This window comes from Pelophylax lessonae (genome assembly GCF_965119305.1).
Source record: "Pelophylax lessonae genome assembly, chromosome: 3".
Classification (NCBI taxonomy): domain Eukaryota; kingdom Metazoa; phylum Chordata; class Amphibia; order Anura; family Ranidae; genus Pelophylax; species Pelophylax lessonae.
The window spans coordinates 420,121,115-420,134,762 of record NC_138770.1 but is presented as its reverse complement, the minus strand read 5'-3'; the positions used below and the strand labels follow the sequence as shown (position 1 = coordinate 420,134,762).

The 13,648-nt window shown below is 46.4% G+C and overlaps 1 protein-coding gene across 1 annotated transcript in view; it reads left to right on the top strand.

The window, feature by feature from the left end:
- The first annotated feature begins 464 nt into the window (after positions 1-464).
- HDDC2 (HD domain containing 2) overlaps positions 465-13,648 on the top strand; it is a 59,627-nt gene continuing 46,443 nt past the window's right edge. Inside the window, exons 1-2 of the mRNA XM_082249932.1 lie at positions 465-575; positions 12,629-12,750. Of these exons, the coding sequence (XP_082106058.1) occupies positions 507-575; positions 12,629-12,750 (191 nt within the window). The 5' untranslated portion in view covers positions 465-506. The remainder of the gene's footprint in view (positions 576-12,628; positions 12,751-13,648) is intronic.

Below are 13,648 nucleotides of genomic sequence, written 5' to 3'. Positions count from 1 at the left end.
TGTAAGGGGTAACGCTGCGGACTGTGATGTAAAAGGTAACGCTGCGGACTGTGATGTAAAAGGTAACGCTGCGGACTGTGATGTAAAAGGTAACGCTGCGGACCAATGTAAGAAAGGGGGGGGGGCTTACGGGCTCTAATTATGCCTATGTCTCATGACATGTCATACTGCACCCACTTGTCTTATCACATGATGCCACACTGCACCCCACTAGTCCCATCATATCTCACATAGCTGCTCTCAGTACACCTCTCATATATCGGACCCTCCAGTCACAGTACACCGCACACAGCTTCCCCTATATAAAACCCCATAGAATGTCACAAGACAGCACGTAAGTGAATAGTTCTCATTAGCATAGTCCCAGCACATCGCCTACAGCCAAACTACGGCTCACTTCTCCACCACGTGTGAGACCTCTCCTCATTTCCTGGTCACATGATACGGTCACATGACGAGACTTCCCAGGTGTCTTTTCAGCAGTGTGTGCCGTAAAGCGCGGTGTGATGGCTGCAGCTGGAAGTAATGCAGGGAGGAATCTCTTACAGTTTATGAAGTTCATAGGACAGCTAAAGGTAACAGACGGAGCCATGTGTGTACAGAATGGACCAGCGTGTGTTCTATGGGAGAATTGTATGGTACATTCCATAGGGAGTACAGGAGGGCATTCAGTATGAGAAGGGAGCTCACAGCAGATGTGTTCTGATTAATGGCAATTGTTAGCACCCTTTTAGTAAGAGCCCAGCTCTGTCCTTGTAACAATGTGCACTTCTCTATTGTCCTCTGACCCAGCCTAGTCCTCCTCTCTTGCCTCAACCCACCTGGCACAACCCCCAGCCTTTGCTTACATCTTGCTCTGTCATTCTTTGGCATAGAAGTCACTGGTGCCCTATTGCACAGGAATTATTAGGACACTGATGAATAATGATGCATAGCTCCCAACTGTCCCTGATTTCTAAGGACTGTCCCTGATTTCTAAGGACTGTCCCTGATTTCTAAGGACTGTCCCTGATTTCTAAGGACTGTCCCTGATTTCTAAGGACTGTCCCTGATTTCTAAGGACTGTCCCTGATTTCTAAGGACTGTCCCTGATTTCTAAGGACTGTTCCTGATTTGGAACAAAGTCCCTCTTTCCTCCTCCTGTGTCCCTCTTTTTGATCTAATCTATATAGTTATATATAAAATGTATCTTTCAAAAAGTGTTTCCTAGTGCTAAACCTTTCATCCAATTTCTACACTGAACAAAATAATAAATGTAACATTTTTGTCTTTGCCCCCATTTTTCATGAGCTGAACTTAAAGATCTAAGACTTTTTCTATGTACACAAAAGGCCGATTTCTCTCACATATTGTTCACAAATCTGTGTAAATCTGTGTTAGGGCTCTTTCACACACTCTGTCCGTAAGCCGGACTCCGTTTTTCTCAGCGGGGGATCGATCTGCCAATCCCCCACTGAGCAGGCAGATGACAGCTGTTCTCTGTGCTGTGTGCGGAGACACAGCTGTCAGGTCCCCATGCATCTCTATGGGGGAATCATATGGGTACGGACCGTCCTCATCCGATCCGCTGGACCGATGGAAAATCGTGTTTCCATCCGTCCAGATTTGATGGATCGGATGCCAGTGGACATGTCTCCGCTGACATCCGATGCCCCAAAACTGACAGGCGGATCTGACCGCACTTCTCCTTTGCCGAGATAATCCATCCACCTCACAGTAGGGATGTAACGATATCAAAATCTCACAGTACGATACAATTTCGATATTGACCTCACGGTACGATATTTATTGCGATATTGTGGAAAAGCTCACGGTATTGTTAAATAGCGCAGGTTAGAGGGTTGTGGGAGGGTGGGTGGCAAAAAGTTAGTTTTTAAAGCCTCACTCTGGGATACAAATTTTACACGGTACTGTATATAAATAAGCAATGATAACAAAAACTTTCTGAATGAAGTAATATGTCTGTGCACTTTTCATATGAAAAAATGCATGGACCCGCTGTTTTATTGCTTTGGCTCCAGTTTTTGTAATTATTATATGAGGGTCATCATATTTAGTTGTTAAACTAGAATCCACAGTCCCAAGAGCAGCATGCAAAGAAACAGATCCAGTTGTAAAATCATCATTGAGTTAATTTATCATGCACTGAAGTGATCTGACACAGATTGCTAGTGGGAGACCCGGTAATTAGCAGAGAACAGGACAGGAGATTCAGTTGCAATGGGATGTTAGTGTACACCCTCGAGTGGCGTCAGTGTTTTTTTTTTTTTCATTTAATTTCTTTACACATAATTAACTCACTGGCGGTCCGGTGTCACTACTGCTGACTGTCTTGCTCTTGCCGTGCTGTCACGCTGTGGTGCCTGCCTGGAAGGAAGCTGCTCGCCGAGTCCGACTCCGCCGCTCTGGTGCACTGGCTCCGCCTCCGCCCCACAAGCCCGCCCACCCACACTGCTCCAAACCAACTGGCAGCCGCTCGGCCAGTAGCAGTGCAGCATAGAGGTGAGTGACCGTGACAGACAGCAGGAGCCGACGAGACAGACCAGTCAGAATACTCCGAGACGAGCGGCCGCTTCGTGCACCCACCACGACGATATCGGGCCATGGTAACAACCGCGATAGCAGTAATATCGTTACATCCCTACCTCACTGGTGTGGCATATGAAGATGCTGATTAGACAACATGATTATTGCACAGATGTGTCTGTCATAGGCTGGTCACAATAAAAGGCCACTCTAAAATGTGCCGTTTTATGTGCACACCGCACAATGCCACAGATGTCGTAAGTTTTGAGGGAACATGCAATTGGCATGCTGACTGCAGGAATGTCCTCCAGAGCTGTTGCCCGTGAATTGAATGTTAATTTCTCTACCATAAGCCGTCTCCAAAGGTGTTTGAGAGAATTTGTCAGTACATCCAACCGGCCTGACAACCGCAGACCATGTGTAACCACACCAGCCCAGGACCTCCACATCCAGCATCTTCACCTCCAAGATCATCTGAGACCAGCCACCGGACAGAAGCTGCAACAATCGGTTTGCATAACCAAAGAATTTCTGCACAAACTGTCAGAAACCGTCTCAGGGAAGCTCATCTGGATGCTTGTCATCCTCATCAGGGTCTCGACCTGACTGTAGTTTGTTGACGTAACCGACTTGAGTGGGCAAATGCTTACATTCGATGGCATCTGGCACTTTGGAGAGGTTTTCTCTTCATGGATGAATCTCGGTTTTCTTAGATCTTTTAGCTCAGCTCATGAAAAATTGGGGCAAAAACAAGTGTTGCGTTTTATAATGTTGTTCAGTATAAATTGCTGCATGTGTTAATTCCAAAAGCCAGTAAAAAGGAATAGTGGTTAAAAAAAAAAGCACTTGTGGGTTTAACTAATCCCCTTTTTTTTTTTTTTTTGTATAATTCTCCCTTACAAGGGAGTGGCAGTGGGTGTGTCCTATGCCTACATACTTTTGCTGATGGGTGTCCCCTGTTCCCATCTCAAAAAGTTGGGAGGTATGGTGAGGAGTTTGGGTGTATTTAGACTATTATCCAAACCCACGTGTGCACGTCTGTCATTTTAAATGGGCAATCTTTTGTGGTTTGGTATTTTCCTCCTTGTGTATATACAAGCGGTTGTGGGGTGAGGATTGCACCAGTCAAAGATGATTGCCCTGACAGTGACAGCTTCCAAGCAGACTCGCACACAGGTTCAGATCCTGGTCAGAACACGCTCAAGCTCACCACTGGTCCAAATACTGTAGCTGCTGACTTTATTTTTTTGCTGAATTTTACTATTAGGGCCCTTACCTATCCAGGCATCCAGTGTTGTCCTCTCCCGAGCCAATTCCTGAATCTAATCTGGGGTGCTGGCACCGCCATCTCAGCTAAGGCAAATTGGTAGTGAAGCCTTGTAGTTTTACAGCCGGTCTTCTACTGCACATGCATGAATCATACTGCGCTCTGTGAGTGGGCCGACTGCGGGGAGTGGAGAGGAGGGCCGAACTTCCTGCCGGAAATGGGAGCGGGTACCTGTATAAACCAGGCCCCCCCCCCCCCAAAAAAAGTTGCCAAATGTGGCACCCTTTTGGGTGGAGATCTGCTTTAACTCTCCTCAACTCCTAGTAAAGCAGGCTGCAATTCATTATATGGACAGCACACAGTGTGGTTCACATTATCAAAACATGAAGCATTTGAGTCATATCACTGTGCTTCAAAAATGAAGCTTCATATGGAGTTTGGAAGAAGTTGGAGCATCTCAACTCCTTCTATTCAAATTCTTGGTAACGCACTATAAACGCATCGGTGCATGTTTGCGTCAGGTTAGTCTTTTTATTTACAGCATCCAAGAAAAAAGGCATCTGGGGTGCCAGTCTAACGCACATAGGACGCTTGGGGAGCATTTTAAATGCGCATCAAACTCAACATAGAACTTGCATTAATGCTATAGGCACATTTATTAACCACTTCTGGACCGGAAGTATTTAGCCCCTTAACGACCAGGTCATTTTTTGCGATACGGCACTGCGTTAATTTAACTGACATCGGTCCCGCGAAGCGACGTACAGGTACGTCATTTCCCAGGACAGCCGACCTGCCGCTGTATATGTACGACGGCTGGTTGGCAAGTGGTTAACCATCAGTATTTTAACCACTTGCCGACTGCTCACTAGAGCTCTACTGCGGCAAAGTGGTTCGTTATCGTCTGGCGACGTAGACCTACGTCGCCAGACACTTGCTCGCTCCCGCTGTATTCAGTCACAGCGGCAGTCGGGCCAGGGGAGGAGCGGCGGTGATCACCGCCACTCTTCCCGATTGTCGGGGGAATCGAGTTTGGAGATCCGCCCGCTTGTCTAAACAAAGCGGGCGGATCTCCTAAGTGACAGACAGTGACAAATTTCCGGGTTCAGCATAGCTGAACCTGCGATCTGTCCCTGTGTCACTCAGTCACCTCCCCCCACACATGTCAGTAAGCACCAGGTATACATTAACCCCTCCCTCGCCAATAAAATTAACCTCTTCCCTGCCAGTGTCATTTTTACTGTAACAGTGCATATATATAGCACTGATTACTGTAGTAATGTCACTGGTACCCCCAAAAGTGTCAAAAATGTCAGTCAAGGGTCCGATCTGTCCGCCACAATGTTGCAGTCCCGCAAAAAAAAATCGCAGATCGCCGCCATTACTCGTTAAAAAAAAAAAAAACCACCAAAAATGACAGAAATCTTTCCCTTAGTAAACGCAATAACTTTTGCGCAAACCAATCAAAATACGCTTATTGTGATTTTCTTTTTTTTTTTTCTTTTTTTACCAAACATAGGTAGCAGAAAACAAATTGGCCAAAAATTTAAAAAAAAATTTGATTTTTACATTTTTTTTGGGGGGGGGGGGGGATTTCATATAAAAAAAAATGTGAAAAATATTGTTATTTTTTCAAAATTTACGCTCTTTTTTTTTTTGTTTATAACGCAAAAAGTAAAAATCGCACAGGTGATCAAATACATCCAAAAGAAAGCTCTGAGGGAAAAAAAGGACGTACATTTTGTTTGGGTACGGCGTCGCACGACCGCGCAATTGTTAGTTAAATTCGCACAGTGCCGAATCGCAAAAAGTGGCCCAGACGTAAGACAGCAAAATCCTCCGGTGGTAAAGTGGTTAAACAAGTGTGAACAAGGCCTTGGGGCCCATTCACACCCAATACATTTCTGGCTGCACAGCAACTGCATATACAGTCCAAAATCCAGATTATCCTATGGGCAGAGTTTACGCTATTACAGTGCATTGAATAAAAAGTACAGCATGCTACATTTTTCTACACTGCAAATTCGTGTAAATAAAAGCCCAAAGAAGATTGAAGTGACCTCAAACACAATGTAAGCTTGGGGAAAAATGTATCAAATGCACATGCAGAAACAAGTAGTAAATGCACAGTTTCTGGTGTGAATGGGCCGTTAAACCTAAATAAAAAGGGGAGGCCATGATGTTAAAGTAAGTATGCATTTGGGGGGCTGGGCTAAGTTGGGTCAGGGGAAAGGGGGCAAAAGGGCTAAGCTGGGTCAGGGGAAAGGGGGCAAAAAGGATAAGTGCATACAGAAAGCATGTTAGATTGCACCCAGCACAGAACACTTAAAATTACAGCGGTATCCTCTCCAACAGCTGTCCATTCCAACTTTGGTAGCCAGGGGGCAGTGTGGTGCATGATTTAGCACATCATACAGCTAACTTTTTTTTTTTTTTTCACTGAACTTTAGAATTGTATTTAAAGTGTACAAAAGTACACTCCATGTCACTGTACAGCAGCGGGATGCAATAAAAAGCAGCATGTCTGCATTTTATCGCAGCTCCTGGCTGCTTTGAAATGTGAATAGGACACACAGAACTCAAGGTGGATGCAGCATTGGTCTGATACTGCGTCTGTCCCTGGGCGCCTCTGCACTGAGAACTGAGTGATCGAACACAGCTGATCGCTCGGTTCTGACAGCTCCCTTAACAGAGAGCTGCTATCTGTCATCTCTCTACTCTGCCCCCTCCTCGCTCTTTGGAGCGCTGGGGCTGTGGAGGGGCGTGGAGCGGCCAGCTCAATCTCTCAGCAGTTTGCTGAGAGGCTGAGCCAGGTGTCCGTGCTAGCAGGATTCCGTGCTAGCAGGTGGTCTGTTCTCTCCAGTGCTGGAATGTCTGCAGGTAATTAGTACTATGCAGGACCAGCGTTGGCCACTTTTCCTGCATTGAATGTAATGACATCAGCTGAGGGTGGCTACAAGAAGAGTGGCTTTCTGGGACTGGTCATCACAACCATATCCAGCAAGGAGAGAAACCACGGGATCCAGTATTAAGGTAAATCATTTTCTGATGTCTCTTGTTCACTGTAAAATGAACATTTCAGCTGGGAGAGTGGCATTTTTAGTTCGTTTTGATATGCACAGGTTAGGTATCCACCGTTTTGATAAAGGTATAGATAAAGGTATGTGAATTCATAAATGCACCACCAATAAAAAAAAAAAAAAAAAAATGTGGGTGCAATGCATAGTGTTTTGAATTGTGTACCCCTAGGCCCATACCCATGTAAGAACGTTCTGTTAAGGGGCTGGAAGAAATTGTAAATGGACTACAAGTAGGGTGACATCGCCACCTAGCTGCAGCCACCGGCATGCTCTGCTACGTTGGTAGATGGGACTTGCTTATTTTCATTCATTGATCCCTATGAGTGGAGCCATGCATAGCCACGCTAAATTAAAAAAAAAAAAAAGCTTAACTGTTATAGAAAGGGGGTTTGTAGGGTTTAGGGTGCTGGTGCATGGGATTGTGCTTCATGTCATATCCTAAATATGGGTGTACCATGGATCCTATTCTAAAAAGCGGACTATGCCTTTTTTGCCTTATCCACAGAGGCTAACCTGTCCCCCTCTCTCTGCATTCTTCGTGCCCTTGCTTGTCTCTGTAAAGACCAGCTGTAACTATGAGTGCACTGAAAGCACTTAGAAACATTGAAACCAAGTACTACATGTATAGTACTTTGTCCCATAGGGGATAGAACCGTAAAATAAAAAATATAAATTTGTTGTGCGTCTGACCGGGCTGTGCGACTGAGTGTGTGCGACTGAGTGTTGTGCGTCTGACCGGGCTGTGCGACTCAGTGTTGTGCGTCTGACCGGGCTGTGTGACCGAGTGTTGTGCGTCTGACCGGGCTGTGCGACTGAGTGTGTGCGTCTGACCGGGCTGTGCGACTGAGTGTGTGCGTCTGACCGGGCTGTGCGACTGAGTGTGTGCGTCTGACCGGGCTGTGCGACTGAGTGTGTGCGTCTGACCGGGCTGTGCGACTGAGTGTGGTGCGTCTGACCGGGCTGTGCGACTGAGTGTGGTGCGTCTGACCGGGCTGTGCGACTGAGTGTTGTGAGTCTGACCGGGCTGTGCGACTCAGTGTTGTGCGTCTGACCGGGCTGTGTGACTTAGCGTTGTGCGTCTGACCGGGCTGTGCGACTAGTGTTGTGCGTCTGACCGGGCTGTGCGACTAGTGTTGTGCGTCTGACCGGGCTGTGCGACTTAGTGTTGTGCGTCTGACCGGGCTGTGCGACTCAGGGTGGTGCGTCTGACCGGGCTGTGCGACTTAGCGTTGCGCGTCTGACCGGGCTGTGCGACTCAGTGTTGTGCGTCTGACCGGGCTGTGCGACTCAGTGTTGTGCGTCTGACCGGGCTGTGCGACTCAGTGTTGTGCGTCTGACCGGGCTGTGCGACTCAGTGTTGTGCGTCTGACCGGGCTGTGCGACTCAGTGTTGTGCGTCTGACCGGGCTGTGAGATTGTGAGTGTTGTGTAACTGAGTGTCAAGTGAGTGGAGCGGAATACCAGAGGGTGAGAAGGTAGCGTTAGGAAGCTAGGAAATAGCCACATAGGATAGACTTAAATCGCTGAATCCCCATTAGATTAGATAGTAGGTACAATGCCCGGCGGGTGTGGAGATGCGACTCGGTGTACATCTTGTGATATGTATGCGTTCCTCAGACATGTGATCGAGGGCGAATACAAATGCGCAAAATGTAAGCACGTTGCTTCCCTGGTTCCCTGGAAGCTCAGGTCCTGAATCTAGGGAAGCAGCTGGCAACACTGATACGAATGTCCATACCGAAGGAGAGCCAGGATCGTACCAGTCAGGTGCAGGCAGGGGTCTGCACAGAGGTGGGCGGAGTATTGGAGGTGCAGGCATCAGAGCAGAGTAGAGGGGTGACAGTTAGGAGGGGTAGAAGGGGACAAGGCAAGGAGGCTGGTCCTGGGCTGGAGCACCCCAATAGATACGCCCCGTTGTGTGATGTTGGGGAAACCAGTCAGGGACCAGCATTGCTGGAGCAGAGCGACGCCCCTAGCTGCCAGGGGAAGAACTCCTCCAGTGAGGCCGGGAGAAAGGGAAAGGAAAGACAGGTGCTGGTGGTAGGGGACTCAATTATTAGAAGGACAGATAGTGTAATCTGTGACAAAGACGTGTGCGCCGAACAGTCTGTTGTTTGCCGGGCGCTCGGGTTTGGCACATCGCGGATCGGGTGAACGGATTATTGGGTGGGGCTGGGGAAGACCCAGCTGTCATTGTACACGTGGGTACCAATGACATAGGCAGAGGAAGATGGAGAGTCCTAAACGATTTCAGGGACTTAGGCGCTAAGTTGAGGACTAGGACCTCCAAGGTAGTATTTTCCGAAATACTACCTGTACCTCGAGCCACACCAGAGAGGCAGCGGGAGATTAGGGAAGTTAACAAGTGGCTGAGGAGCTGGTGTAGTAAGGAGGGTTTCGGGTTCCTGGAGAACTGGGCCGACTTCTCAGTCGGTCACCGGCTCTTTGGTAGGGACGGATTGCACCTAAATGGGGAGGTGCAGCCGTACTGGGTGAGAGGATGGCCAAAAAGTTAGAGGGGCTTTTAAACTAGGGAATGGGGGGAGGGTACAGATGTAGAATTAGCCAGTGGAAAGCAAGTTTCAGAGGGCAGAAATGGGGGCATTAGCGGTAGGGTGTTCGGAGCTCCTAAACCCAGGGTGGGTACGGGGAAAAATCAAGAGAGCAGCCTAAAAACATCAAATGAGGATAAATGTAACCGATCAAAATTACGAGGCTTGTATACCAATGCCAGAAGCCTGGCCAACAAGATGGGAGAGCTGGAGCTGCTGATGTTTGAGGAGGACTTAGATTTTGTGGGGATAACTGAGACTTGGTTTGACAGCTCTCATGACTGGATGGCGACCATTCAGGGGTATTCCCTTTAACGTAGGGATAGAGAGGGTAAAAAAGGGGGAGGGGTATGTTTGTATATTAAGAACAGTATACAGGTAAATATGAGGGATGATATTAATAATGGAGCTAAGGACGAGGCAGAATCCCTATGGGTAGAGCTTCAAAGGGAAGGCACGGTGGGGAAGGTAATATTGGGCGTATGCTATAGGCCCCCCAACCAGAGGGAGGAGGGTGAGGCGGACCTCATGTTACAGATAGGATTGGCAGCAAGGATGGGAAATGCCATTATAATGGGGGACTTTAATTATCCAGATATAGACTGGGCAGAAGGAACCGCGCACTCAGCCAAGGCTAGGCAGTTCCTAAATGTTTTGCAGGACAATTTCATGGGTCAGATGGTGAATGCACCGACAAGAAACAATGCGGTACTTGACCTACTGATTACCAACAATACAGACCTGCTCACGGATATAGAAATACGGGACAACTTAGGGAACAGTGACCATAGGTCAATTGGTTTCAGTATTAATTACAGTAATAGGAAACACAAGGGTAATATAAGGACACTGAATTTCAAAAGAGCCAATTTCCCAAAACTGCGCTCGCTGTTAGAAAATATCAAATGGGATAGAACCCTGGGAACAAAGAACACGGAGGAAAAATGGGAGTGCTTCAATAGCATACTTAACAAGGGGGTGGGCCAGTGCATTCCACAGGGAAATAAATTTAAAAGAGCAAAACTAAACCCTGGGTGGCTAAACTCCAACATAAAAATGTATATTAGAGCTAAAGAAAAGGCCTTCAAAAAATACAAGACTGAGGGGTCATTGGCAGCATTTAAGCACTACAAAGAGTGTAATAAGAAATGTAAAGATGAAATCAGGGCGGCTAAAATAGAACACGAGAGACATATAGCGGAGGAGAGTAAAAAGAACCCCAAGAAGTTCTTTAAGTATATAAACAGTAGGAATGCGAGGCCAGAGCACATTGGCCCCATAAAAGATGATAAAGGAAAAATGGCCACAGAGGACAGAGAAAAGGCGGAAGTGTTAAATAATTTATTTTCTTCAGTCTTCACAAAGGAATCGGGGGGCTACACGAACCCCGCTTGTAAGGCCGAACTAAATAATACACCTCAGGAAGTGCCGCCATGGCTAACAGAGGATAGACTTAGAGCTAAACTAGAGAAACTTAACATAAATAAATCCCCGGGACCGGATGGCTTGCACCCGAGGGTTCTTAATGAGCTCAGCCAGGTGATTGCCAGACCGTTATTCTTGATCTTTAAGGATAGTTTACAGATGGGTATGGTGCCAGCTGATTGGAAAAAAGCCAACGTGGTACCAATATTTAAAAAGGGGCCGAGATATATCCCGGGTAACTATAGGCCGGTCAGCCTAACATCGGTAGTCTGCAAGATTTTGGAGGGGATGATAAGGGACCACATACAAGACTTTAGTAATGAAAACGGTATTGTAAGTAGTAATCAGCATGGATTCATGAAAAATCGTTCGTGCCAAACCAATCTATTAACCTTCTACGATGAAGTGAGCTGCCACCTAGATAAAGGTAAGCCGGTGGATGTGGTGTATCTGGACTTTGCAAAGGCCTTTGACACCGTTCCCCACAAAAGCTTACTGTACAAACTAAGGAAGGTAGGTATGGACCATAGGGTCAGTACCTGGATAGAGAACTGGCTCCAGGGGAGAGTCCAGAGGGTGGTGATTAATGGGGAGTACTCGGATTGGGCGGGTGTGGAAAGTGGGGTCCCCCAGGGTTCTGTCCTGGGACCAATCCTGTTTAATTTATTCATAAATGATCTAGAGGAGGGGATATCTAGTACAATCTCAGTATTTGCAGATGATACTAAATTAGGCATGCCAATATCGTCTATGCAGGATGTGGAAATCTTGCAAGCAGACCTGAACAAAATAACGGGGTGGGCAACTACATGGCAGATGAGATTTAATGTTGAAAAATGTAAAGTAATGCACTTGGGGGCCAGAAACCAGAAAGCAAGCTACTCACTAGGGGGGGAACCTCTGGGTGAGTCTAAGATGGAAAAGGACCTGGGGGTACTGGTAGACAACAGGCTTGGCAGTGGCATGCAATGCCAAGCCGCCGCAAGCAAAGCCAACAGAATACTGGGTTGTATAAAAAAGGGGATTCACTCCAGAAATAAAGAGATTATTCTCCCACTCTACAAGACTCTGGTCCGGCCACATCTGGAGTATGCTGTCCAGTTCTGGGCACCGGTCCTCAGGAAGGATGTGCTGGAACTGGAAAGAGTCCAGAGAAGGGCAACAAAAATAATTAGGGGAATGGAGGACATCAGCTATGAGGAAAGACTACAAGCACTGAACCTATTCTCTCTGGAGAAGAGACGATTGAGGGGGGATATGATATCAATGTACAAATACTGTACTGGCGACCCTAGCATAAGGAACAAACTATTCAGAGAAAGGAGATACAATAAGACACGTGGCCACTCACTAAAACTAGAGGAAAGGCGGTTTAACCTTAAAGTGCAAAAGGGGTTCTTCACTGTAAGAGCGGTAAGGATGTGGAATTCTCTTCCACAAGCAGTCGTATCAGCAGGGAGCATTGATAGTTTCAAAAAACTATTAGATGGACACCTTAAAGACCACAACATACAGGGGTATACAATGTACGGTTAAAAGCAAACACACACACACATCATAGGTTGAACTGGATGGACTGATGTCTTTTTTCAACCTCACTAACTATGTAACTATAAATGATTTTTTTTTTACGTTTTTGAATATTTTCTGATATTGTCTTTAGCTAAATTTTACACAGGCCTTATCAGTTTCAAACTTCTCTGTCATTACCATGTCCCACCTTTTCTTACAAAGTTACTGCAGTCTAAAAGGCTTGTGTTTTTTTTTTTTCTTCTGCAGAGAATTCCAAGGACAGGATGGGTATACAGCCAAGTGAAGAAGCCAGAAAGTGTCTCAGATCATATGTATAGGATGGCAGTTATGGCATTGTTAACAGAGGACAAGACCTTAAATAGAGACAGGTATGTTATTGTATTATTCTATATTTAAAATGCACCCTGCCAGCCCTTTTCACCAGCCATGATCTGTCTGCATTGCTTAGAGAAGTATCACTGGGTCTAAAGTAAATATAATACAATTTTGAGTTTTATTTATACATTTCTTAAGGAAATTTCATTTAAAACAGAAACATGGAACAGGCGATCAAACTTAACCACTTCCGGACTGCTCACTGTGTGTATTTACGTCACTATTTTGACATTAAATACCGGGGTTATGGCAGCAGACAGCTGCCATAACCCTGTTATTTTCTTACACGGCGGGTGGTTCGCTTTCACGTAAAAGTGGTCCCAGCGGCGGATTTGCCATGGGATCACTTTTATGAGCGGCGGGAGAGGTGCCCATCTGCTCCCGACGCTTCCTGGTCCTTTTTCACCACTTACCGGAGCAGTCTGTAGCGAGGAAAACTATCTGATCCCCTGTGTTTCTGGGCAGTAGGGCTGCAACTAACGATTATTTTAATAATCGATTAGTTGCCGATTATTTTTTCGATTAATCGGATAAAATAATAAAAAAACTCAATATGCCTTTTTTTTCATTTATTTAAAATAATAATGAGCAAACAGAGTGTAAGTGCTGGTTCACACTTGTGCGATGCTGGAAGGCTGCGTATTCGCAGCCTGTTCCCGCATCGCATCTGCACAAGAGGCAGTTCACACTGCCATATGCGATATGCAGGGGTGTCAATTAAATGTTAACGACACCTCCAGTTTGATCGCATATCGCAGTGCGATCTGACAGTTCGCACAGGATCGGATCGCACAAGTGTGAACCACTGTGTGATCTGATCCTGATGCGGCTGAAAAAAAGGGTCATGTGTGACTTTTGTGCGGGTGCAGTGCGAATCAGCGCACCCGCAGT